Source organism: Rattus norvegicus, chromosome 10 (assembly GCF_021556685.1).
Source record: "Rattus norvegicus strain SHRSP/BbbUtx chromosome 10, alternate assembly SHRSP_T2T, whole genome shotgun sequence".
NCBI lineage: Eukaryota > Metazoa > Chordata > Mammalia > Rodentia > Muridae > Rattus > Rattus norvegicus.
In genome coordinates, this window is record NC_141543.1 from 16,884,935 (window position 1) to 16,909,356 (window position 24,422).

Here is a 24,422-nt window from a genome sequence, read left to right on the forward strand (position 1 = left end):
GTCTAGCCTCTCGTTGCTCTCCAGGTACCACCCCTTCAAAGGTCCCCACAAAGGAAGAGGGCGTGGGCTACTTTTGGCCCACCCTGGGTGACAGTGACAGATCCATAGAAGCGTAGATGGAGGGTATTCCGGAGAAGTTCAAGAGCTGCTGTTTCCCAGGCAAGCCCACCGCTGTCCTTTCACAGTATCATCACAGGGCACTTGGCAGGCCCATGACATTATCAGACCAGAGTCACTTCTTAACCATCCTCAGTCTACCAGTTAGGGATAGCTCCAGGCCTTTGCCTTTCTCCAGCTTTGGATTTGGGATAGACTCTGGACTGACATCAGAGTGAAAACCCCTCAAGGTGGTAAGCCCAGAGACCACAGCAGCAGCACAGACGTGGGTACTGCATCCCTTCCCATCTAGTCAAGTCAAAGTGTGTTCTGCATCCTGACCCAGATACAGCTTGGCTTTCCTCACAAGGCCTAGAGGCAGGCCTGTACCAGCTGTCAGCTGTTAGTGCCAGATGCCGTGACCCCGTTTCCCCGCCCATCCTGGGCAGTGGGCAGCAGGATGCTCCTGCCTAGCAGAGATGTCCAGACAGCTCTACCTGAGGCAAGGAGGACTGGCCTGACCTGTCAGAGGAGCCAGCCCTGTCCTCTGTGACTTCCTGCTCCTGCCACCTAACACCTGAGTCAGTGGCCAGGCTCTGAGGGAGGTAGGATGAAGGAAGGCCTAGATAGGCTTCTTTAGGAGGTATTTCAGAGAGCTGGTAAGCTGTCAGTGCTCCAAGGGAATTCTTGGGGTTCTTCTCATACTCCCTCCTGGGCAGTATAGCAGAAGGCCACAGAGGTGTCCCCAGATCCTGTCCCCGCCTCTGCTCCACTTCTGTGCTCCTTCAGCTCCCAGTTTCCCAACCTTTCCTTCATTAGTAGTCTGAGCCCCGTTTCGTCTCAGTGTCACCTTGTTCCCTCCCTACTTGGTTTAAATCGTACTGGTTTGGTAGAGTGATTTGCCTGGCATGGCCCTGTCAGAACTCCCCAGTTTCACAAAACAAACAAAAAATAACTACCTTCTGATTGCTTATCACCGGCTGGAATCAGGGCTTCTGACTCATCACGCTCTGTTTCATCCGGCCCTGCCCACCTGAGTGCCAGCCATCTCTTCCCTGCCTGGGCCGGCAAACACATCACATCTCCTGTCCCTCGAAAGGCTTTAATCCAGCACCTGCTGTAAGCCCTTGGCATGTAATGTTCTCCTTGTCTGGGACGTGTCATGTTTGGCTTCTCCCAAACACTGGAATCAAAGAAACTCCCACTCGCTCCCCAGTGGCCCAGCCAAGACCAAACCATCCTGCCTGCTACTGCATAGCCGTAAGGAAGCCTTCTGCCCTTTGTCTGGTTATGAGACTGTGTCTGCTGTGCACCAGGCAGCTGAGTGCCTTGAGCACTGTGCTGGGTCTGCAACTCTCCTCTCTACTCACATCACCAGGCTGAGCTGAGGGCTGAGCACAGGTTAGGTCGTTGAGGGAACGAAGAAAGGATTATGAATGAATGAATGAATGAATGAATGAGGAAAGCCAAGTGGAAGCTGCAGGGGTGCTGATGTCACTCCAGTCTTGTAGGGTGACCCTAAGCCACTGACCACCCTTTCCATCTCTTACTTGTCTTCTCCTGTGGCAAGCAGGGGTCAGGCTGAGTGGAGAAGGGCAGCTTTGAAGCCAGCTCGCCCTGCCATCCTGAGGTAATGAGGTGTTACAAGTTACCAGCTTCAGGCCCTCCAAGAAATTATGGATACACTCAGGGGCCCCACCCAGCTCTCCATCCACTCTGGAGCTCCTGGCAGAACATTAGTAGGCAGGGGAGAAGGAGACTGGATAGCAGACACCACTGGGAGACCACAACAGGGATGGGACCCTGTTTGGGGCCAGGAGCAAGAGGTAAATTCTCTCAGCCAGATGTGGGAGCACAAGCCCTTAATCCCAGCACATGGGAGGTAGAGGCAGGAGGAACTCTGAGTTTGAGGCTAGCCCAGATCTATGTAGAAAGTTCCAGGAAATCCAGGGCCACACAAAGATACCCTGACTCAAAAAATAACCAGAAGGTTCTCAAGTTCTCCTGGATGTCCTTCCCTCAACGAGAGGTCATTGTAAGATGGTGCCTTGGGCCCGGGACTTTTATGCAACGGGTCTCGGGGCCAAGAGAGGGGAGGTGGGAGTTCTTGGCCAATGAAAAAGTTGGCATTGGGCTGAGATTGTCATATTGTCATAGTATTGGGCTCCCAGCCTACCCTAACCTTCTCCCTCCACCCATGTCCTTACCTCAGGAATGGCCTGGGCTGTAGCTGGGAGTTCCAGGAGAGCATGGCAGTTACCAGGGCTCCCACTGCTGGGCTCACCTGGGCACAGGCAGTTGGAATGGGCATGGAGTCACCTGAACTTCTAGGAGGTAGAGTGGTGGAGAAGACAGTACCACCCTCTCCCTAGAGAGCCCAGAGTGGGCTCTACTCTGCCTAGGCTGCACTGGAGGTTGGAGGGAGGACCTATCCCCTTACCGTCCTTGCTCGTTCTGGTCTCACAGGCTGGTTGAGACGGGATGTTCCACATGTGTTATTTTTCATGAGTGCCTGGGTAGGATCAGGTCTGCGTTCCCAATGCCCAGGGCCAGTGCGAGTGCTGCAGGGAAGGGAAGCATCTGGATGAGTGTGGGGTGTTTAGTGCAAGGGCAGTACCAGAAGGAGAAAGTGAGGATCCAGAAGCCGCCAGCTAGATCCAGCTAGAGGAACCTTCTTCCGGGTCCCTGACCGGAAGTCACAGGCTTGCAGGCTTCCTGCAGTCCTTTGCCTGTCATCCAGCCCACTGGCCCTCTCTCCCCAGGTCTCTGATACCCCTGCTGGATCCAGACTCTGGGCTGTTGGTCCTGGCAGGAAAGGTGAGCAAAGCGTTGGATCGCCCCCACCCTCAGCCCTCCACATGGCGCACTACTCAGAATTTAGGCCCTTGTGCTGTTTCCTGTAAGTGAGAATTGTGCATCCCAATCCTGTGCTGCTTCACCTGGGCAGCAGAGATGACATGACCTTTAGGCCGTCCTTAGGAAGAGGAGACTGCAGTGTTGGTATGCCATTGGCATGCCATAAATGCTGATGTATATCCTTGGTGCTCACCACATAAAGTAACGAGCAAGTGAGGGAAAGCCTGTGGAAGGTGCAGCACCCAGCGGAATTGAGGGAAAGCCCGTGGTCAGGTGGGAGTTGGGCCATGTGTGTTTCAGGGTGAGAATCAGCTGTACTGCTATGAGGTGACCCCACAGCAACCTGCACTGAGCCCAGGTGAGTGAGTCCCTGCTCTCCTTGCCGCCCAGCCACCAGCTTTCTTCCCTTGCTGACTGTCCCCTATGGTGTCCTTGACAGTGACCCAGTGCATTCTGGAGAATGCACTACGGGGAGCAGCCCTTGTCCCCCGGCAAGCACTGGCTGTCATGAATTGTGAGGTGCTCCAGGTCCTGCAGCTGAGTGACACAGCCATCATACCCATCAGCCACCGCGTGCCCCGAAAAGTGAGGGGGGCCCTGGCAAGGGATTGGGGACCTAGAGGATTTGGGCCTCATTGACTGACTGCCTTTCCCTCACCAGGCTGTGGAGTTCCACGAGGACCTGTTTCCAGACACAGCTGGCTCTGTGCCTGCTTCTGATGCCCACACTTGGTGGGCTGGGGACAACCAGCAGGTAAGGCCAACCCTGCCTCATGCTGCTCCTCTCTCATCCCCTGGTCCCAGCAACTCCTGAGAGGTCCCATTTGGTTCTCTCAACCTCATGTCCACCCCTCCAAAGGTCCCCTTCATCCCTGGCAGCATGCACCCCTCTCAGTGACCTGCCTACCCACAGGTCCAGAAGGTCAGCCTCAACCCAGCCCACCGGCCCCACCCTCGCTTCACTTCCTCCCTGTTGCCCACTTTGGAACCATCCCCCAACATGGAGCATCCTGCAGAGCTGCCCAGAGCTGACACAGAGCTGAGTGTAAGTACCCTACAGCTAATGAGACGCCACAGCAGGTAGTGAAGTGGTCAGAGGCTGTTCTGCTTGCCTGCCAAGTAGCCTTCATGATCATTAGCTGTCAGCCATAACAAGTGTCTGCAGCTTAGGAAAGAACTTAGCATTGTGTTTTAAGTTGAGCAGGTAATAAAGAAGCAGGGCTGTTCTTGAAATGCCAGCAGCTCTAATGCCCCCCCAGACCCTCCAAAAAACAAAATAAAACAACCGGGGAGACAGGAGCAGCCACCTCTTGTCCCCATGACCTAAAGCCCATTTCCTTCCTTTAATTGCCACCTGACTCATGCTTCAGCAGGCTTACACCCAGACCCCCTACCCCAAAACCCAGAGCAGCCCAGAGACATTGCCCAGGAATTGGCTGTCTGTCCCCTCTCTGCTTGGTCAGTATACCCAGGGACCATACCAGGCTGACCGCATCCTTCTCTCCAGGAGGGCTTTTCTTCCCCCAGCTCACTGGTCTCACCTTCCACGCCATCCAGTCTGGGGCTTTCACTCTCCAGCACCAGCGGTATTGGTACCAGCCCCAGTCAGAGGTCACTTCAGAGTCTACTGGGTAAGCTGCTCAGGGCAGGAGACCCTGTCTTCCCCCAACCCTAGCCCCTTCCTCTTTCCACCAATCCTGAGGAAAGACCTTACCCAGACTAACCCAGGCCTGTGCCACTAGGCTTGCAGGCTGTAGAGGGACCACGGGCGAGCTTCTTAGACAAGCTGTGCATGGCAAACCCACAGTAGCCTACCTGGGCCCACACCAGACTCCTTCCAATGATGAGGGGGCAGATGGCCAGGACTAGGTAAAAGATGCACGGGCGCAGCATCCTCATACTCGCTTGTGTCCCCACCTCCTGTCCACCAGGCCCCAGTTCTAAATTCCGCCATGCTGAAGGGACCATCCTCCACCGAGACAGCCATATCACCAACCTTAAAGGACTCAACCTCACAACACCGGGCGAAAGCGATGGCTTCTGCGCTAACCGACTGCGTGTGGCGGTTCCCCTGCTCAGCAGTGGTGGGCAGGTAGCTGTGCTTGAGGTAAGGGCCCTGCCCCATCAGGATTACCCTGACTCAGGTCCCTGTAGTGGGCAAGAACAGGACTCACTGAGCACAGACCACACATGCATCAGGAACCTGCCCAGCATAACCTGTAGCCATCCCTGCAGCCTCATGTGGTAGGCGCCCTCTTACCCCGTCTTTCAGATGAGAGTGAAGAAGATCAGAGAGGTGTAGTGACCCGACCTTGTCATGCAGCTTCGTAAGTGGAGCAGGGTTCAAACCCAAGCAACCTGAACCCCAAGCCTGAGCTTGTCCACCAGTCCACGCTGCTATGCCCTCACTTTCTGGGGCCTCACAGTTGGCACTTGGCACTCAGCACAAGTTGGCCAAAGCAGAGAGCTTGGGCCCCCCAGCAGCGGGGCTGTCTGTCTGAGGAGGTGGGGCCCAGGCACCTCTTTTCCTGGGACCAGCCCTCTTGCTTGGTTCTGATATGCCTGCGATGGGGGTTTCTCCCACAGCTGCAGAAGCCAGGCCGCCTGCCTGACACAGCACTGCCTACGCTTCAGAATGGGGCGGCTGTAATGGATCTGGTCTGGGATCCCTTTGATCCGCACCGGCTTGCTGTGGGTAAGGGGCCTGGGTACCCAGGGCTGAGAAGGTCCCAGTCCCTGAGCAAGCAGGGAAGTCAGGCGTGTCTGGCCCTGCTGTGAGGATACACTCATCTTTCCACAGCTGGGGAGGACGCCCGGATCCGGCTGTGGCGGGTGCCCCCTGGTGGCCTCAAGAACATTCTCACCACACCTGAGACTGTGCTTACAGGTGAGAGGGCCCTGATACAGAGAGCCAGTTGGGGCAGTGGCTTCCCAGGACTCAGTGTCACTTCCTGGTCCTCTGCAGGCCACACAGAAAAGATTTACTCTCTGCGCTTCCACCCCCTGGCTGCCGATGTACTGGCTTCCAGTTCTTATGACCTAACCATTCGTATCTGGGACCTTCAGGCTAGAACTGAGCAGCTAAGGCTGCAAGGCCATCAGGACCAGGTAGAACAGCTGCAGAGGCAGGGGCCCAGGGATGAAAGGGAGGGCTCCCTCTTATGCCCTCGTCTGCCCTCAGATTTTCAGCCTGGCTTGGAGTCCAGATGGAAAGCAGCTGGCCACTGTCTGCAAGGATGGGCGTGTTCGGGTCTATGATCCCCGGAGCAGCCCTTTACCCCTGCAGGTAAGCAAGCTCTGTCTGGGACAGAGACAGGCTTAGGGTCTACAATGCTTTGAACATCCCTGAGGGGCATGTGCATGGGCTGGGGTTGGGGGAACTTCAAGGTCTTATGGCCCCTGAGTAGCTTTCTAGAACTAGGAGAAAGACACCTCTAGGAAGCTCATCCCTTTAGGTGAGTGCCTTTGGGCTAAGAGTAGAAGGTCCCTTTTACTGATGTGGAGGGGGCTTTGACTGAGTTTCATGTGATGTAATTCAACAGGACGGTCCAGGACCTGAAGGTGGCCGCGGAGCCCGCATCGTCTGGGTGTGTAATGGTGGTTGTCTGCTGGTATCTGGTTTTGACAGGTGAGGATTTAGGGACCACCATCCCCTGGCTGCATCAGCTACAAGGTTTCCCTTTTCCCAAGGTCACAGCATCTGTCCAGCTTGCAAAAACTTCCCACAGGCAGGTGTGGTGGCGCATGCCTTACGTTCCCAGCGCAGGTGGATTTCTGTGAGTTTGAGGACTACATAAGGAGTCAGGGACAGCCAGGACTACAGAATAGAGAGACCCTGTCCCAAAATAAAACAGTGAACAAACAAAACCGTTCCCACCCATGATGGGTGGTTAAATGGAAGAGTAGATGAATGAGGGGTAGGCAGGTATACAGGTCAACGGATCAGTGGACATGTAAGATGATGGGTAAATGGATAAATTGGTGAATGATTAGACAGATGAATAGATAGGCAGGTGTTGGGAGAAAGCGTTGGAGAGGAAATCTGTCATAACGGGATTCAGAAGGTGAGGCCATGCCTGGCCCAGGAGCCCATGCCTGATGGAGACCAGGTAGAGCACAGGGAAGAGAACCAAGCTCGAAGGAGAGGCCTGAGGGGGGCCGGCCTCGGGCACTTTGGATGATGGATGGGGGGGGGAGAGGGGCATCTCGAAAAAGGTATCGTGTGATCTGAGTCATCCAAGCCTGGGGAGAAAGACTGGACTGCAGGGAGGATGTCCAGCCCTGTGGAGCTGAGGGTGAAAGGAGAAGGTCAGACAGGAGGCTGCAGTAGACCAGGCTAGACACTGGGGCCAGGGTTGTATAGAGGACAAGACAGCTGGAGAGCTGGAGAGCTGGAGGCCAAGCAGGGAGGTGGACACTGTTTCTCCAGCCAGACCACTTCTAAGGGCGAGACTCATCTCTCCTCCGACTACTGGCTCTTAGGCTAACCAGCTCAGAAAACAACAGGGTCTCTGTGGGAGTCTTTGCCCTACCTCAGGCCTCTTCAGCTCTAATGATCTGCTCTGCCCCTGACTCCGGCAGCCGAAGTGAGCGCCAGCTGCAGCTGTACATGGCTGATGCCCTGGCAGAAGGCCCTTCAGCACTGCTGGGCCTCGATGTAGCTCCCTCTACCCTGCTTCCTAGCTATGACCCTGACACAGGCCTGGTGCTTCTCACTGGCAAGGTTAGCTGGAATGGACTGGCTGGGTGTGGGGCAGGGTCTGACGTAGCTAAATGCCTCACTTTCATACCGTACCTACCCTCTGTCCCCCAGGGAGATACCCGCGTGTTCCTGTACGAGGTGATCCCAGAGGCCCCCTTCTTCTTGGAGTGCAACAGCTTCACATCACCTGACCCTCACAAGGTGATGTCACCCTCACCACTGAACCTTCTGTCCCCAAGCTGGACTGCAAGGTTCCCATGCCCCCTTGTGGCCATGTGTGGAAGTGCAGGAGCCAATGGGGGTCAAGAGAGTCAAGGTTCTGTGCCCGGCAGCAGATACAGCTGACTGTAATATTCTAGGAGTTTTGAGAGCTGGCTTTATATTCAGCCACTACTAAAAATTAAACCATATAATGTTAAGTTAAATGAACCAGACATGGTGGCACATACCTGTCATACCAACCCTCTGGAGGCCAAGGTAGGAGGATCATGAGCTGAGACCCACCTGGGTGCTATGGTGAAATTTGTCTCAGTCAATCAAACAGAAATCCAGGGAGACACATTCTCTTCAGTTGCTCTCTTATCTTGATGTGGTATGCATGTGTGTTAACCTCGTGCAGGGGGCTGTCCCACAGTGGCATATGGCATACTTCCCTACACCTCTTCAACCGCTTGAAGTAGGACATGGTGGGACTTTGTCCTCTGTAGAAATTGGCCAGTGCTACATGTCTGGTCTTTTTCCCTTAAAAGCACTGGTTGTTCCCACTGACAGCACAGCAGTACTGTCTTAGTTACTTTTCTGTTTCAGTGGAGAGAAATGATGACCAAGGCAGCTTATGAAAGAACACATTTGACTGTGGGCTCGCTTACTGGGTCAGAGGGAGAGGTTTTGACCGTCCTGGTCGGGGAGTGGCAGAGGCAGAGAGGGAGAAGTGACTGTGGAAAGGCAAGCCCATTCACAGTGGCACACCTCTTCCAACAGGGTAGCGCCTCTTTATCCTTCCCAAACAGTTCCACGATCTCAGAGCCAGTCATCAAATGCATGAACTTATGGGGAACATTCTCACTCAAACCTCCACAGCCACCCAAGGGCAGGCCATGTCCTGGCCTGAGTAACTCTGCTCTTCCAGGATGCTCTGTGTCCAGCCAGGAGCTCTTGACTGCAGCTTCTACTTCTTCACTCCCTCTAGGGCTTTATCCTTCTGCCCAAGACTGAGTGTGACATTCAGGATGTGGAGTTTGCCCGATGCCTGCGGCTACGCCAGACCTCCTTGGAGCCTGTTGCTTTCCGGCTGCCCCGGGTCAGAGTGAGTTTGGGTCAAGGACTCAAGCGCCTCTTTTTGTGGATGGCCAGAGACCAAGGAACTTAAGTTCTTACCTGTTCTCACACCCAAACCTCCAAGCTGTCTACTCTTTGGGGACATTTGCCTTTGTATTCCACTGAGGTTCTGCAAAGCATGTGAATGCCAGTGTGGGTGGGGCCAGGTCTCGGCCTGGTGCATCCCGGGCCCACCGGTCAGTGTCTCAGGATAGCCCCTTCGTCCTCTTCCTCTGCAGAAAGAATTCTTCCAAGATGATGTGTTCCCAGATACAGCTGTGACCTGGGCGTCCGCACTCGACGCCAAAGCCTGGTTCAAGGGTGCTAATGGACAACCCCGGCTACTGAGTTTACAGCCCCCTGGCATGACCCCAGGTAGAGTAAGGAATAAAACGAGGAGTCAGCAGGGGCAGGGATCTACAGGGGTGGAAGGAGGAGCAGAAGGCCCAAGTACAGTCCTTCATTCCTGCTGCCACAGAGACCTCTGGCTTTCCTGAGGGTGCTGGACATGTCTCCAGAACCAGTCTCAGAAGGCCTGGAGAGCAAGTTCTGTGGCTTGTGTTTCATCCTAGCATGCATGTGTGTGTATGCACACACATGCATGTATTCCATACTTAACACTTGCAGTACTCTTACATATACTTACATATCGTGGCGCTGCGAGCAGGCCTGCTGAGCAGGGGCTTTGATGACTTGTTAATGCCACTCAGTTATCTGTGCCAGAGAATCCTCTGAGGGTTGATTCTTACATGCCTGTCCTTGCTTCACCCCAGTGAGCCAAGCCCCCCGGGAGGTCCCTGCCCGAAGAACCCCATCCTCAGCACAGTACTTGGAAGAGAAGTCTGACCAGCAAAAGAAAGAAGAGGTGGGCCTCAGGACAGGGCTGCTATATACGGTGCAGACAGTGTCCTCCCTGTGCTTAGTGATCTGCCAGCTCAGGAGCCCCAACCCAGATGGCATGAGAACCACGTGTCACCCTCATCTGCACACCAGACTCTGGGGAGGGGTCACACCCAGGGGTGTTTGCTGCCCCCAGGGCACAGGAAGCCAGGGAGGGCAGTGAGAGGCACATGTTCCAGCCAGCGTTAGATTGGGGTCCTGAGCCCATGGTGAGCCTGGTGTACATTTGAGCCTTTGAGGCAGTGCATGGAGGTAGGTACTGTGTGCTGAGGTCTCTTGTCTCGGGCCCCTCTTTGCTGTGTTTTACAACAAAAACCCACCAACTTAGCCAGGGTTCTAACTGAAGGGGCGAGTTTTAGCATTATTGGGGTTAAAACTGGGGTTTTAAGCTCTTAAGGTCAGGGAGTCATTTCTTTCGGGGCCTCTCCTATCCACCGTCACAGCTGCTGAATGCCATGGTGGCAAAGCTGGGGAACCGAGAAGACCCACTGCCCCAGGACTCCTTTGAAGGGGTGGATGAAGATGAGTGGGTGAGTGTGGCCTGGCCCATTTCCCCAGCCAACAGCACTGTCCTCCTAGGAGCGCTTCGCGGCATACCTTCACTTCCCAGGCCCTCTAACCTCTGCTTCCTGGTTTCTCACCCCAGGACTAGCCTGCATGTGAGGCACGCCTACCCACAGCTGCCACTGCCACCTCCCTGAACCGCCTGCGGCCCCTCCACACCTTATATCTCTGCAAACTGAACAGTGCTGCGCTGGCCCTGGCACACACATCCAGCCCAGAAGCCCTGGGCTTCATGCAGGCCTCAGGCACTTCCACAGCTGCTGGGCCTCGCCGCAGCTCCAGAGACTGTCTGCTCCTTTGCTGTCTGGGGCCAGCTGTTTATTCTCAGCGGCCTGTCAGCATGAGACACCACTGGGTGGGAGGTAGGTGTCAGTAGCATGTCTCTGGGCCAACCCTGGATGCCCTGGCTCTCCTAGTCTTTCTCTGGTTTTCTCTAACATCATCTGCCGTCACTACAAGCCAAGCTATCTTGCCTACCGCACCAGCCCCAGTCAAGGACACTGGGAGCTGGTCCCCCACAGGCTGTTGGGGACAGCTCTCTCCTCGGGCCTAGGACCATTTGCCCTGCTTCTTGGGGCTTGAGACCAGGAGAAAGGGTCTCGTGGAGCTAACAGCCTCATTACAGTGGTGTGGACCCCACAACAAACAGCCTATACACTCTGGATGTGTCCAGCAATTAAACTTTTCTAAGCTACCTGCCTCCTGTGCTGCTCTGCTCGCTGGGAGCCTAGAAAGGAGGACACAGGAGTGTGAGTGAGAGGACTTTGGTTCTGCTGCTGTTGGTACTGGTTTCACTTGGCTACAGGTGCCATATACCAGACAGGAAAGGTGGAGCTTCCATTGGCTGTGGCTTTGCTACACTCGGGAACCAGACGGTGCATGGGAAAGCAGAATGAGGGGAAACAAACGGAGCTAGGAGCTGGCAGCAGGGTGTCAGGGCTGAGGAGGAGATGAACACTAAGGTCTGAAGGGGCCAACAGCAAGCAAAAGGAAGGTCAGCACAGTGACCTGGGGAAGGAAGGGTTTGGAGAGTTAGAGGGAAGGAAGGTAGGTTGGATAATGGTCTAAAGCCCAGGTTTTCAGTCTCTGGGTCACGAACCCTCTTGGGGGTCAAGTGACCTTTTCACAGGTTGCCTAAGACCATCGGAAAGCACAGATATTTGCAATATGGTCCATAAGAGTAGCCACGAAAATAATTTTATGGTTGTATTAAAGGGTCCCAGCATTGGCAGAGTTGAGAGCCACTGGTCTGGAGACATTCACCAAACATACACAGATATCCACTGCATGCCAGGCAGCCTTCCAGGAGCTTCATAGCTAAGAGTAAGAGCATAAATGTCCTGCCTACTGTGAGCTCCTACTCTAGTGGGAAGGCACAGCAATGAATAATAAAGGTTAAAAAAAAAGGGGGGGGTTGGGGATTTAGCTCAGTTGGTAGAGCGCTTGCCTAGGAAGCGCAAGGCCCTGGGTTCGGTCCCCAGCTCTGGAAAAAAAAAGAACCAAAAAAAAAAAAAAAAAAAAGAGGGATTATGTCATAGAGCAGTGATTCTCAACCTCCCTATTTCCGCAACCCTTTAATACTGTTCCTCATGCTGTGGTGAACCCCAACCATAAAGTTATTTTCATTGCTACTTCATAACTGTATCTTTGGTCGTTATGAATCAAAAATTTCTGGAGATAGAAACCCCAAGGGAATCAAGATCCACAGGTTGAGAACTTCAGGGAAAACAAACAAATGAAGCATGAAATGATAATTGAGTCACAAGGCCCACCGACTGTTCTGATTCTATGGAATGTCCAGAAGAAACCCAGATACAAATGAGTAGAATTCAAAGTAGGGACAAGACAGTGGGGCAAGAAATGGTCTGAACTAGATGGCGGTCACAGCAGACCTGAAATGCACACTCCAAAAGGTGGAACTGTTTGGTGTGTAATTATGGGTGTCTTGATAGAACCATCACCAACACACCGACACACAGACCAGAGAAGGTCTCGTGAGGACTTGAAGAGAAGCCCTTTCAAACCAAGCAGAGCAGCTTACATAGAAACCAATCCTGGCAAGGCGATCATCTTGGACATAAAGATTCTGGAACCAGCTGGGTAATGGTGGTGCACGGCTTTAATCCCAGCACTCAAAAGGCAGAGGCAGGCAGAGCGCTGTAAATTCAAGGCCAATCTGGTCTACAGATCGAGGTCCAGGACAGCCAGGGTTACACAGAGAAACCCTGTCATGGAAAAGAAACTAACAACAACAACAAAAAAAAAAAAATCAGAAAAAAATAAAATAAGCATCTGTTGTTTAAAAAATATCTCAGCCCCTCAAAATCAGGAGAGTGTGGTGAGCACATCAGTGTAGTAGGGGAACTTAGTGGGCCTCACTGAGAAAATGGCAGTACACTACAGAGTTGACTGGACGTGGGTAGCAATGAACTCAGGTGTCTAGGAAAGAGCTTCACAAATGGGAGGAATCTGGAATAAATCCTATTTTGAAATACCCAGTTTTCTTAAATATTCTAGAGATTTTGACATCCAACTCTATTATACTCTGGCTTATTTCATATGATGGCTTCTTCCTAAATGTTTTGGGGAAATGAAGGGAAGAAACAACTTGGTACACCAGTCCCAAGGCACAAAGTCAGTATCCTCTTATCCCGGGGCAGGCTCCGCCCACAGGCTCCGCCCACATGCGCGGTGCCGCGAAAGCCACGCCTCTGGAAATGCGTCGCGTCCTTGCGCACGCGCTCTCCCATCTTCCTTGACCTCTGACCCACCAGCCACCCTTGAGCTGGTCCCACTGGGTCGGGAAGCGGCACCCGTCCCCGTAAAGTGGAGCGGCCGCCATGGTGAGGCCTGGAATGGGGTGTTTGGGAAGGGAGGTCTAGTCGGGAGTCCGGCGGCGGGCTCCGGTTCTGACGCCATGAGCCCCCCGCGTCCCTCATAGGAAGCAGGGTCTGTAGCGTGGCGCCGGCTCGGTCGTTGTCGCCTGGGTTGTGATGACCGCGGACCCGAGAACTGAGGCTCGGTTGGCAGACAGCTCTCGGCCAAGTCCGGCCTGTGCGTTCCCTGCCTCGGCATGCACGATCCGCTGTGGGCAGTGGGAAGAGACGATTGTTGACTGGGCCGGCTCCTGAGTGGTGTCGCTTGGCTTTTAACCGCGTTTGACAATTGGCTCGTCCAAGGAAGTGGTAGAACCTGAGACCTGAGCTAGAATTGAAACCAGGAATGCTGAGCGTTTGTGGCACGTTGACACCTGAAGCTTGCCTGCAGGCCCTTGAGGGTTGCCCCTAAGTGATTGGAAGGCGGTCGGGGGGTAGGGGGTGGGGGGCTGTTTATCTGTTTGAGACAGCGAATCACTATGTATGTAGTGTGGCTGGCCCGGAACACCCTATGTAATAGCTCAGGCTGGCTTTAAACTTACTCAGGTCCATTTGCCTCTGCCTCTGGCTCCCAAGCGCTGGCATTAAAGGTGCGCGCCACTCCACCCGTCAGGAGAGCATCTTTTTTAATCATGGGAAGGTAGGTAGTAGTTAACTGCTTACAGTTGTGATGTCAGGAGCTGAGGCTTTATGTACATTGTCATTTACTCCTCAAACGTCCCCGTTTTCACTTAAGGGATCTGAAGCTCAGAGAATTTAACTCATCTTTCCCCAAGAGTCAGTTTTGGCCCCAGCTTTGTTCATGCTCTTGAGACTACACATTTGCCACCATATTATTCCTGCCTTGTAATTAGGTCACTGCCGTTCAGTGAGGAGCTTTGTTGATTCCTCGTGGAGCTGGGTCCTTACCATGCATTCTCCACTTTCAACCTTCAACTTAAACCTCAGTTGCTCATGGTGGCTTACACTTGTAAACCCAGCACTTGAAAGGCTGGGGCAGGAAGATCAGGAATTTGCGAGTTCTTGGGCAGCCTGTGCGCTTCAGTACAGAAGGCTGAGGGTATAGCTCAGTGTTACAATGCTTGCCCACCACAGATCAGGCCTTAGATTCCATCCCTAGTACTATCTCCAAAAGAGGAAAAGAAAGTACAGTCGGAAGGTGTGAGGCGGAGGAGCCTGGGAGATTTAACCTGGGAGTCAGATTATAGCATATTTTGCCAAATCTTAATCAATGTTGCAGGTTTTGGTTTGGGGCACTGTCGTGCTTCGTGACTCAGGCTGGCCTCAAACTCTAGATATCCTCCTGCGTCAGCCTCCCGAGTGCTGGATATAGGTGCGTGCCACTACCACCAGTCCTTGGCAGTGTTGAGTCTTTGAAGGTACCTAGATAGGAAGGAGGACATTCATGATGAAGGAAGTCAGGGCAGTGAGTCAGAGGTGGGAGGGATCAGTGCCAAGCTGAAGCTGAGCTGAATTTGTAGTCAACTCTGGAGCACCGAGCAACTGCCAGAGAACCGCCAGAGCCTTTCCTCAGCATTGGAGACACACAGAAACCCTGCCTGTGGAGTGGACTGTATGAGACTGTAACTTTGGCATAACAGAGCTAAGAGCGACTTGATTAAAGTGTTGGTTCATGGACAGTCATGCTCTTTGAAATGTGGATTCTGTACCTGCTGTTAGGGACCCAGAAACACTGTCATAAACGCCAGTGTAGTCCTGACCTTCCTCCTGTGTAGCTGTGACACCAGTAACTATTTGTAGGGCCTGCCACTGTGCACTGGAGGTACACTGTACACAAACCCGAAAGCTGGGACCCTCCTAATGCACTTCCATGACTTAAGCATCAGTCTGGGGCCCTGACCACCAACCTTGTTGAGGTCTTTTGTGCCTTATTGCTTCTCAGTTGGGAAAGGTAGTATGTTGTTCTGCATTTCCACCTTGCCACTGGGGCATCAGAGTGATGCTTGGGGAGGCGAAACTCAGGGCTGCTATCTCGCTTTACTGCTTGACGCTGGGGTGACAGGCTCTCGGGACACCACCACACCGCTCAGGGGAGGTGAAATGCAGTCTAAGATGGGAGTCCCAGCCCATGTTTCTCTGGGTGATAAACAGCAGGGGCTGGGATGATGGCTGTGGTTCTCAAACTCCTGTGACCCAGACACCACTGGGAACCTCCAAGAGTTGAGAACAGGGCCTGTGATGAGACCTGGGGCGTGGGGAATCCAGTTTAGCTCAGAGTAGTGCCAGGAGTGCTGAGGGAGCTTCTGCAAGAGACTTAGACTGTCTATGACGAAGGCTTCCCTCCCCAGCGTGGTCCTTGACGAAGGGGACGATTTCTACTCGTCCAAACTGCTTTATTCATGGCGGGTGAAGATGCATACGATTTACTCAGGGTGAGCCAGAGTCTAAGTACCCTGTGTAAGAAGGGAAGCCCAGGGAGAGAAGCTCATTTGCTAACACTTGGGGCCCTAGATACCTCATTAGCAGGAGAACTCTATTCTACAGGACTGGTTGTCATGGTCCTCTCAGTGGGGTGTCCTGGTCAGGTGCTCCAGGACAGGAATCCGATTGGCAGCTAGTTTGAACTCCTGCCGTTGTTCTCACTTATGAGTTTATCAGGGTTTAGAACTTTGCTCCTACCTTACCAGCTGTGCTGTCTGATGGCACGGTCCACTGCCCCCCAGTAGTGTTGCTAAAGGCAGGTTTCGGGGTTGGCGTCCTGTGGCTACGTCACCTACCCTCAGCTACTGCTTGGCCTGAAGTTGCCCACTAGGTGAGCTGGCAGGCTGGTTGGTGAGTTGTTTGGAGGCCTTCCGAGAGGGAAGGGTCTTAGTCATGGCTGTTTGAATACCCTTGGAGTGGGCAGTAGCTGGTAGAACTCCACACCCTGGGAAACCTTCAGCTGTGAGTAAAGTGTCATGACTGCCAGACCATTAGCAGGGTCTGGTTTGGGAGTAAAGCTGTTGAGCTCTGACTCTAGGATTCTACTTACCTGGTAGTCCACTTGCTTTTTTTAAACAAACGGAGTCTCCCTATATAACCCTTGCTAACCTGGAATTTATGACTTTGACCTTGTGACTATCCTCCCACCTCTGCCTCCTGAGTACTGGGATTAAGGCATGGACCACCAGGCTAGCCCTGCCTGGCCACTGAGAAACTTATGAAAACAGAGTAATACATGAAAAGCAATACCTGCTCCTCACCTGCTGTGTTGTTTAGGCTCTGTGCTAAACATCAATGTGCTGTCAGAAAACTGAGGTACTTAGGGTTTGAGTATTTGCCCAGGGTAGGAAGGCTGGGATGGTACAGGAGATAATCCCAAGGATGGGCTGCATAAATGCTGTCAACCGCCCAGAGAACACCTCTGCAGAAACACAGGTAGCTCTGCAAATTCCAGGTGGGGTGAACCATGGCAGGCATTTTGTCTCCCTTATAGCTTCTAGGCCTTTGGCTTGATGTGTATGGGGGTGGGGTGGGGACTCTTCAGTCATAGTCTGTTTTGATGTTTTTGTTTCTCTACATAGAGACCTTTCTGAATTATTATATAGCTCTGGCCACCCTAGAGCTTGCTATGTAGACCAGGGGCTGTTCTTGGACTGAGAGACCCACCTGCCTTTGGTTCCACAGTGCTGGGATTAAAGTCGTGCGCTATGATGCTGGCCAGCCTCAGTTCTTAATGTCATTAACAATGGTCATGGACCTTAGCAAAAAAGCACACCATTGCTTCCAAGGCCATGTTATGGATGTGTGGCAACAAAAAAGGCAGGCTCGCTGTGTGATGTGAGATCTCCTGAGGTTTTGTAGGTCAAGGGAGCCCTCTAGGGCCAGTCAGAAGCTGAATTCCATCTCAGAGCTTCCTGTCCTACTTGGCAGTGGCTCTAAGTGAGCAAGGCACTAGTCAGGTGAGCTCTCCAATCAGCAAGCACCTTTTTGCTCCTGTTTCATGCTACGGCTGGTTAACCCCGTGCCTGCCTTTGATCACAGAAGGGTCTTCTCTGGGCCATGCTTTCTCGTATGGAAGGTAGGGCTTATGAAATTCCAACCTGCTGTGAGGGTTCCCTAATGACCCATAATTATATCTGCTTGCTAAAGGACAGGGCCTTGAAGCCACAAAGGTGAATTCTGGGGTCTGAGTTCCTGATGCTAGGCCACCATGTTATCCTTTTGGAGTAAGGTGCTATGGGTTAATAGGCCTTCAACTATCCCACCCCTCCCCCTAGTTCCAGTAAATCTCTTAAACTGTTGGGATTGGATGGCAGAGGCACTAGAATGTGTCTGACAAAGTACCTGATACACAGGCTTAATCAATAGTTGTTGACTGAGAAAATGAGCCACAGGAAAGCACTAGGCAGAAGGTGCCGTCTCTGAGCTGCACTGTGTGAGCACTGCTAGCTTGCAGTGAGCATTTTCTAAGAGTCCTCTGCATGCCCCTTAGATCACTTCACAGTCCTGTTTTTTCATCCATGTGTAACTTTAAAAAAAAAAAATTTATGTGAGTACACTGTAGCTGTCTTCACACACCAGAAGAGGGTACTGGATCCCATTACAGATGGTTGTGAGCCACCACGTGATTGCTGGGAATTGAACTCAGGACCTCTGGAAGAGCAGTCAGGGCGCTTAACCACTGAGCCATCTCCAGCTCCACCCCCACCCCCTTGGGATCCAGTTTTACGAATGCCGTCTACAAATCATTTGTTTCACAATAAAATCTTAATGGTCTTCCATTAACCCATCCTCCCTGCTGTGGTTTTCCAGCCCAGGATGCTCCCAGGGTGTCCGATCCTAGACCTACCTGCTTCACTTTTGGCCCTCCGGGGTGGCTCCCCCTGCGCCTTCCGACCCAGCCTAGGAGAAATGCCATCTTCCTCCAGAGCCTCCACCCCATTCCTGATTGTTCCCTTAGCTGCTGCTCATCAAGTCTCAGACTTCCCAGGGCCTTCGGGTGACTTTGATTTACATAGTATTGGGGCCTGGGTAGCCTTGCCTTGCAAGAGTTGCCATTCTTGGACAGTGGATGTACAGCTCTGAGAGCAGGAATAGAGTCCCATGAAAATTCGTCTTTGTCTAAAGCTGAAGTAACTGAATAGGCCTGTGAATCCAGTAGCTTAATAAATGACTCTGTTCTGCCAGTTGCTGGGTTTCTACCTTACTGTTATCTGAATTCCCGTGTAAACTATTCTGTTTTGAGCAGTGTTCTAAGTAGACCCTTAGCTCTCCCCACCCCTTTGTATAGTGTGTATATGCATACATGCATGCACAGTGGTGTCAGGTGTCCTTTTTACTACTGTCTACCTTTTTCCTTTGAGGCAGGATTTCTCTCTGAACTGGAACATTTTTGCCTAGGTATTAGCCTGGAAACGCCAATGGTCCTCTTGCCTTCACCCTACTCAATGTGTGGGTAACACAGGGCAAGACCATACCTGGCTTCTTGCAGATACTGGATCTAAACTCTGGTCCTTAATGGCTGCATGAGCAAGCATGTTTAACTGTGGAACCGTCATCTTCTTGGCCCTTGTTGGACAAGGTTTGACTGTGAAATCAGGCTCATGGTCACTCAGTCTGCCTCAGCCTCCCTGAGAGTAGGGTCATAGGCATGCAGCACCATGCCCAGACCGCTAGTGAACGTTGTTGGTGTATTTGTGGACAGATTCCAAGTCAGGACCTGAATCGTCTTGGGAGAGTTAGGATGGATGTTTTCTCTGGTAATGATGTAAAAGCTGGGCCAGACCATTTTAAAAGTACAGAAGAGCCACCAGTGACCTCGGACTAAACTGGTGGCAGTCTGGACTGTTCTGTATGCTGGTTCTCCAGCCAAAGTTTCTTTCCAGAATTAGTGTCTTCATCCCCTACATCCTTCTCCTGAAGGCCTCTGGGAGCTCCAGTGTGAGGATGAGGAGCCAAGGAAAGGAAGTTTAGCAGAGTCCACAGACCCTGCTCAGGAGCCAGCTACATGGTGCTTCTTTTGCCCACAGGCCAAGTACCTGGCCCAGATCATTGTGATGGGTGTGCAGGTGGTGGGCAGAGCCTTTGCCAGGGCCCTGAGGCAGGAGTTTGCAGGTAAGCCTTTATCCGTGTATGTTTGGGAACCCTTATCCAGTTTAGATTTCCCGTGTGTTGTGTCAGTGGTGAATGAAGGGATCTCTTTGGGTAGAGTTCTCTGGCTTGGGTGGCCTGGAGCACTTTCCCATGGTAGGAGGCAGTGCCAGACTTTGAGAGATCCCTGTGTACAGGAGAAGTTCCATTAGGTCTGGCTAGAGTGTCCAAGGTGAACAGCCCTTTGGCAGTCCATTTTGGTAAATAAAATAAGAGTCACATCTGGCTGCCTTCAAGGAGAGCTGAGTAATCCCAACACAGACTAACTGGCTGCAAAGTTACAACTTTATCCTGTCACCAGGGGCAGTCGACCATTGTGGAGGCTTTTCACACCGGCTATGGCTCCTTCCCTGCCTGTGGCTTCACTCCAGCCCCACCTAAAGCCCCACATCTGCTAGGCCTCTGGGAAAGGAGCAGGGGAAGAAAGGAGGGCAGTCATCTTATAGTCTACAGACTGGGGCCTAAAGCACAGTTTGGCCTTATCCTGTCATCCAGTGTGGAGTGTTTGCCACTCCTAAGCAAATTGTTCCTTTCATGTCACTTAGAAGGCTTGGGGGAGCTCTGGGCCACCAAAAGGGCTAAGCAGTCACCCGTGTATCTACAGCAAGCCAGGCAGCCGCTGATGCTCGAGGCCGTGCTGGGCACCAGTCTGCAGCTGCATCCAATCTCTCTGGCCTCAGCCTCCAGGAAGCCCAGCAGATTCTCAACATCTCTAAGCTGAGCCCTGAGGAGGTGCAGAAGGTGAGGCCCCTGTCTGTGATGGGGTGGTGGTCCGCTGGCAGGCAGAAGGCAAGTGTGGGAGTGCTGCCCACAGCCAGTGGGAGCTTGAAAAGCCCTAGGCAGAACAACTAGAGCCATGGCAGCTAGCTGTAGCAGCTGCGCCATCCCTGCATGCTTACCTGTCCCTCTCGTATCCTTTGTCATGAACTTTTCTTGTCGTCAGCCTAATGTCTCACCCAGAGACTAATATGCACTGTCTCATCTCCCTGCAGAATTATGAACACCTGTTTAAGGTGAATGATAAGTCCGTGGGTGGCTCTTTCTACCTGCAGTCAAAGGTGAGTGTTTAACTGTCTGTGGAAGGGTGCCCCATGCTTCCCTTCCTACCCGGGGGTGCTGCCAAAGCTGCTTTGATCATGTGAGTCCACTGTCCTCCAGTGGGGAGTCCTCCACTCAGGCAAAAAGCAGACTGTCAGAGCCTGATCTCCCTCCTCCTCAGGTTGTCCGTGCAAAGGAACGCCTAGATGAGGAACTCCGAATACAAGCCCAGGAAGACAGAGAGAAAGGGCAGACGCCCAAAACGTGACTGCTGGGCTCTCCACACCCACCCATTGCCTCATAATTTATAGCCTAGTAATAAATGTCTTTTCGTGTTTCTCCACTGTGTATGCTCCTGTTTGAGATTTGCTCATACACTGCCTGCTTTGGGCTGTGACAGAGTCAAGAGTAAGCAGCCTTTGACAGCCTTGTGGGTGGAATGTTGGTGAACAGCCACATACTTGTTCCCACCTCTATGACCTGCCACAGTCCTGAAGAAACCAAAGGGTCTCCAGCTGGGATTGGATATTGTTCAGTAGATTGGTCTGAATATTTGTACGTAGCTGGGAAGTTTTGGCCAGCCTCTTGCTTTGGACCAAGGTGTCAACCAGCAGGCAGTGACAGACGAAAGCCTGAACCTTGTAATGCGTACTTCAGAATAACCTGTATCCACTCGTCCTTTACTACCTACCCTTCTAGTCCCAGATGGGAGGCCTTCTGGTCACAGCTTCGCAATGAAGGTAGCTGTGGCAGGCTGAGGTGAAAGCCCCAGGCCAGGCATTCAGGCGCTCAAGTGAAGACACCAGCAACCAGGCATGAACAGATGTCCCAGCTCCTGGCACATGTACTATTCAAAAACCATCTTTGCAACTCACTTTATTGTTTGTATAAACTTCCTCTCACATGGAGGAATATATTGTTATAGTCATTAGCTTATCTCTCTTTTTTTTTTTTAAACTCTATGCTAACAGCAATGGAGCCAAAAGGAGGAAAACCATAAGCTACAATAGAAAGGCACTTAGAACCTGTTAAAATACTGAATCCTGGAATGTGCAACGAACTGATAGGTAGACCAGCTGGCCCTTCCAGGCCTGGTCTATCACTGAATCACATGCTGAGCTAATGTTCCAGTGCTCTGTTCCTCTGCTCTTGGGCTTGAGTCTCAAACCCAATCCCCCAGCCAGGGACGTAAGGCCTAGGGCCCTAACAGAGCCAGGAGGTCGCTTGGATCCTAGGCAGACCCAAAGGTAGGAGACCAGCTCCTTCACATGCTCACAGCCCCTTCAAGGGGTAGAGCCATCACAGCCGAGCCCCGTCAGGGCTGGGGTCCTAAGACCAGCAGTCAGGCAGGTCAGGGTGACCCTTCTAAAACAGAAGGGCAGTCTGAGAAAAAGACTAGGCAGAGCTGCTCAGAGGAGCCACAGAGCCAAGGAACCCACTATGACCCCAGCAGCTCTATTGTTCTATAGATGAGAGATGAGGGGCTTAGCCACTGCAAGTATAGTACAGGGGACAGCAAGAGGCCCAAGCTGGGGCAGCTAACCTTTTGGAGCTGTAGAGCACATAGTCCTCCAATGTCCTTGGCTTGTTCTAGCCCCAAGCAAGTGCTGGACCCTATTCTGCACAGCACACACCCTGGGGTAGCTGGCTTGGGCAGAGTTCACGGGCAAGAGAGGCAGCACCAAGAAAAGGCTCAGCTGGAAAGTCAGGAAAGAACCCTGCTCCATGTCTAGGCCTCTCTCCAGTCAGCTTTTCCCCAGCAAAGAGCTGGTTCTCCTAATGCTGTGCTTGGCTGCCTAGCCTCCCTTACACCCAGGGGCTTCAGTCAGTGCTTTCCAGAAAGCTGCTTTCCAATGAGGCTTCCTTCCTTGTAGCCCCCGAACCTGTAGCTGCTTCCCAAGCCTGATAGCCCACCCGGTATAGACTGATGCCTTACAAGCTGCTGCAGAGTAACACTGCCCAAGCCAAGCTGGATCAGGTCAGTACAGAGATCCTTTGAACCTGCTTGCACATTCCCAAGAAGGTTGAGTGGTCAGCTAGCTACCCTCCTCTTTGGAAAGTGTTGCCAACCCTTTGGCAGTGCTAATTCTGGCAGGAAAGAGAAGCGCTGGCAGAGCAGGCTTCTCTGCTAAGCAAGCAGGGAAGCACCTTGTCATAGCAGCAGGTGGGAAAAGGCAGCCTGTGTCTGTCTTGCTCTCCCTCTAGAAGGTGGACCAGAGGGAAAGGGGTCTAAGGAATTCCCAAGCATGAGCCTATCTATGATCACTGGGGGCTCCCTAGTTGACAAGTAGGTAAGGCAGGGAGGAATGGAAACCTGCCCAGTCAGGCTGGTCATGGAGAGGAATGCACCAGAGCAAGAGGCAGGACTGGGAGGTCCTGGGAGGACAGGCAGAGGAAGGCCTCACCCAGACTATGGACTAGGGAAGTGGGAGTGAGCGAGGCCTTAGCACCCAAGAGGAATGGCTCTTCTTGGACAGCGAGTCCAAGCCAGGTCCTCACTCTGGAGCCAGGAGGTCAGCAAAGACCTTCTAGCACCATCCTTGCCACCTTGCCACCCAGCTTGTCTGGGGCTGCAGTGTGGCCCTGGGGCTGCAGCGTGGCCCTGGGGCAGTAGGATATTATTGCTATTTCGCAGAAGAGTTTCTGTTCGTCAGGGATGAGCCCACAGTAGGTGGCTGGACTGCCACAGCTGGTAGACGGGTAGCCCAGTTTCAGTTTACCACAGCTGGTTTGAGCAGCACAGACCCTGGTGGGATGACCACCCAGCCAGGAGTTAACGCCTCTGGACTGCTGGCTGCTGAGTTGCCTGTGGACAGGTCCAGCACAGTGCCTGGTAGCAAAGGGAGTCCATCAGGGCTTGGCCGGGAGCGGCTGCGCTCCGTCCTTTCCAGGGATGTCTTGTGGTCTTCCAGGCCCAGGACCCTGGCAGGCACTGACCCACGACCCTTCTCCCCCTCAGCCTTGCTACCAGCAGAGCCACCCAGGAGAGAGACCACAGGCAGGCCTAGTCCACCAGCCCCAAAGGGTGAGGGCAACAGTGGGTTCTTGGCCAGATTGAGGGGCAGAACAGATCCTGGCAGCCCAGGGCCCATACCCCCACCCCCGCCTCCACCATTGCCACAGGCCAGGGCACTGAGGTCAAGGGGGCCAGGGGCCAGAGGTAAGGGCAGGCCAGGCAGACTGGGGCCTCCAAAAAGGGCAGCAGGGTTTGGGATGATGATCTGAGCCCCACTGACATAGGAGCCACTGTCAGGGGTGGGCAGTGGTGGTTTAGGGGGTGGGCGCAGCTGCAGGAGCTCCTGCTGTTCATGGGACACAAAGTGGCCGTGAGCTTTGATGTGTTTGCGCAGTGAACTGGGGTCCGTGTAGCGCTTGTGACAGCCCGGCATCTTGCAGTAGTAGGGTTTGTCGACGTAGTGGGTACGGGTATGCTTGAAGCGGTCACTCGAGTTGGAGTAACGCTTGTTGCAGCCCTCATAGGGGCAGACGTAGGGCTTCTCACCTGTAAGGGTGGGTGGCATTGAGTGTGTGCAAATGCCAGATCTTCCACCTATCCCCTTGCTTCTCCCAGGCCCAGAGCTCCAGAAGCAATCTGACTGAGTTGGGAGATGATCACAGCACCTGGCATGAGGCCGACCCAATTAAGGGCAGCAGGCAGAACTCAACCTGAGGAAGCTGTAGCTGTGCTTGGGCCGCCTTGTTGGGCACCTTCAGGTCCTTTGCATAGAGCCTGTGAACGTTGCTGGGCAGAGCCTGTCCATGAAGTGTGTGCCCATGCAGGCCTGGCCCCTGGTAGGTTCTAACTGCTGCTATGCTCTTTCTTGTGGGCTTACTCAGAATGGCTCAGTTTTCTGTGTAGACCTGGCTATCCTAGAACCAGATCTGTAGAACATAATAGCCTTAAACTCGAAATCTGCCTGCCTGCCTCTTGAGTGCTGGGATTAAAGTGTGCACCACCATGCATGGCGTAGATCACAGTG

The 24,422-nt window shown here is 53.0% G+C and overlaps 3 protein-coding genes across 10 annotated transcripts in view; 2 read left to right on the forward strand and 1 right to left on the reverse strand.

Annotated features, from left to right (window-relative positions):
• Positions 1–11,129, forward strand: part of Coro7 (coronin 7) — a 55,719-nt gene extending 44,590 nt beyond the window's left edge. Inside the window, 19 exon segments of the mRNA NM_001191639.2 lie at positions 2,859–2,913; positions 3,253–3,310; positions 3,392–3,537; positions 3,614–3,706; positions 3,866–3,997; positions 4,460–4,583; positions 4,884–5,059; positions 5,539–5,647; positions 5,753–5,839; positions 5,918–6,060; positions 6,134–6,238; positions 6,495–6,580; positions 7,534–7,675; positions 7,766–7,855; positions 8,844–8,960; positions 9,211–9,346; positions 9,745–9,836; positions 10,315–10,401; positions 10,518–11,129. Of these exon segments, the coding sequence (NP_001178568.1) occupies positions 2,859–2,913; positions 3,253–3,310; positions 3,392–3,537; positions 3,614–3,706; positions 3,866–3,997; positions 4,460–4,583; positions 4,884–5,059; positions 5,539–5,647; positions 5,753–5,839; positions 5,918–6,060; positions 6,134–6,238; positions 6,495–6,580; positions 7,534–7,675; positions 7,766–7,855; positions 8,844–8,960; positions 9,211–9,346; positions 9,745–9,836; positions 10,315–10,401; positions 10,518–10,523 (1,984 nt within the window). The 3' untranslated portion in view covers positions 10,524–11,129.
• Positions 11,130–12,536: 1,407 nt separating this feature from the next.
• Glis2 (GLIS family zinc finger 2) overlaps positions 12,537–24,422 on the reverse strand; it is a 29,235-nt gene continuing 17,349 nt past the window's right edge. For 3 of the 6 annotated variants that reach the window (XM_087571379.1, XM_087571380.1, XM_087571381.1), the window contains exon 7: positions 21,303–23,944. In XM_087571379.1, the coding sequence (XP_087427505.1) occupies positions 23,154–23,944 (791 nt within the window). In that variant the 3' untranslated portion in view covers positions 21,303–23,153. 6 annotated transcript variants of the gene reach the window in all.
• On the forward strand, positions 13,026–20,781 carry Pam16 (presequence translocase associated motor 16). 3 transcript variants are annotated; one of them, XM_087574227.1, is made up of 5 exons: positions 13,026–13,278; positions 19,177–19,368; positions 20,009–20,145; positions 20,397–20,462; positions 20,624–20,781. In XM_087574227.1, the coding sequence occupies exons 1-5, from the start codon at positions 13,026–13,028 to the stop codon at positions 20,708–20,710; spliced, it is 735 nt and encodes a 244-aa protein (XP_087430353.1). In that variant the 3' UTR covers positions 20,711–20,781. The 3 variants fall into 3 exon arrangements, with proteins under 3 accessions (XP_087430353.1, XP_087430354.1, NP_001093606.2); XM_087574228.1 differs by having other exon boundaries at positions 13,190–13,278; positions 19,140–19,368; NM_001100136.2 differs by having other exon boundaries at positions 13,202–13,278; positions 19,284–19,368; positions 20,624–20,780.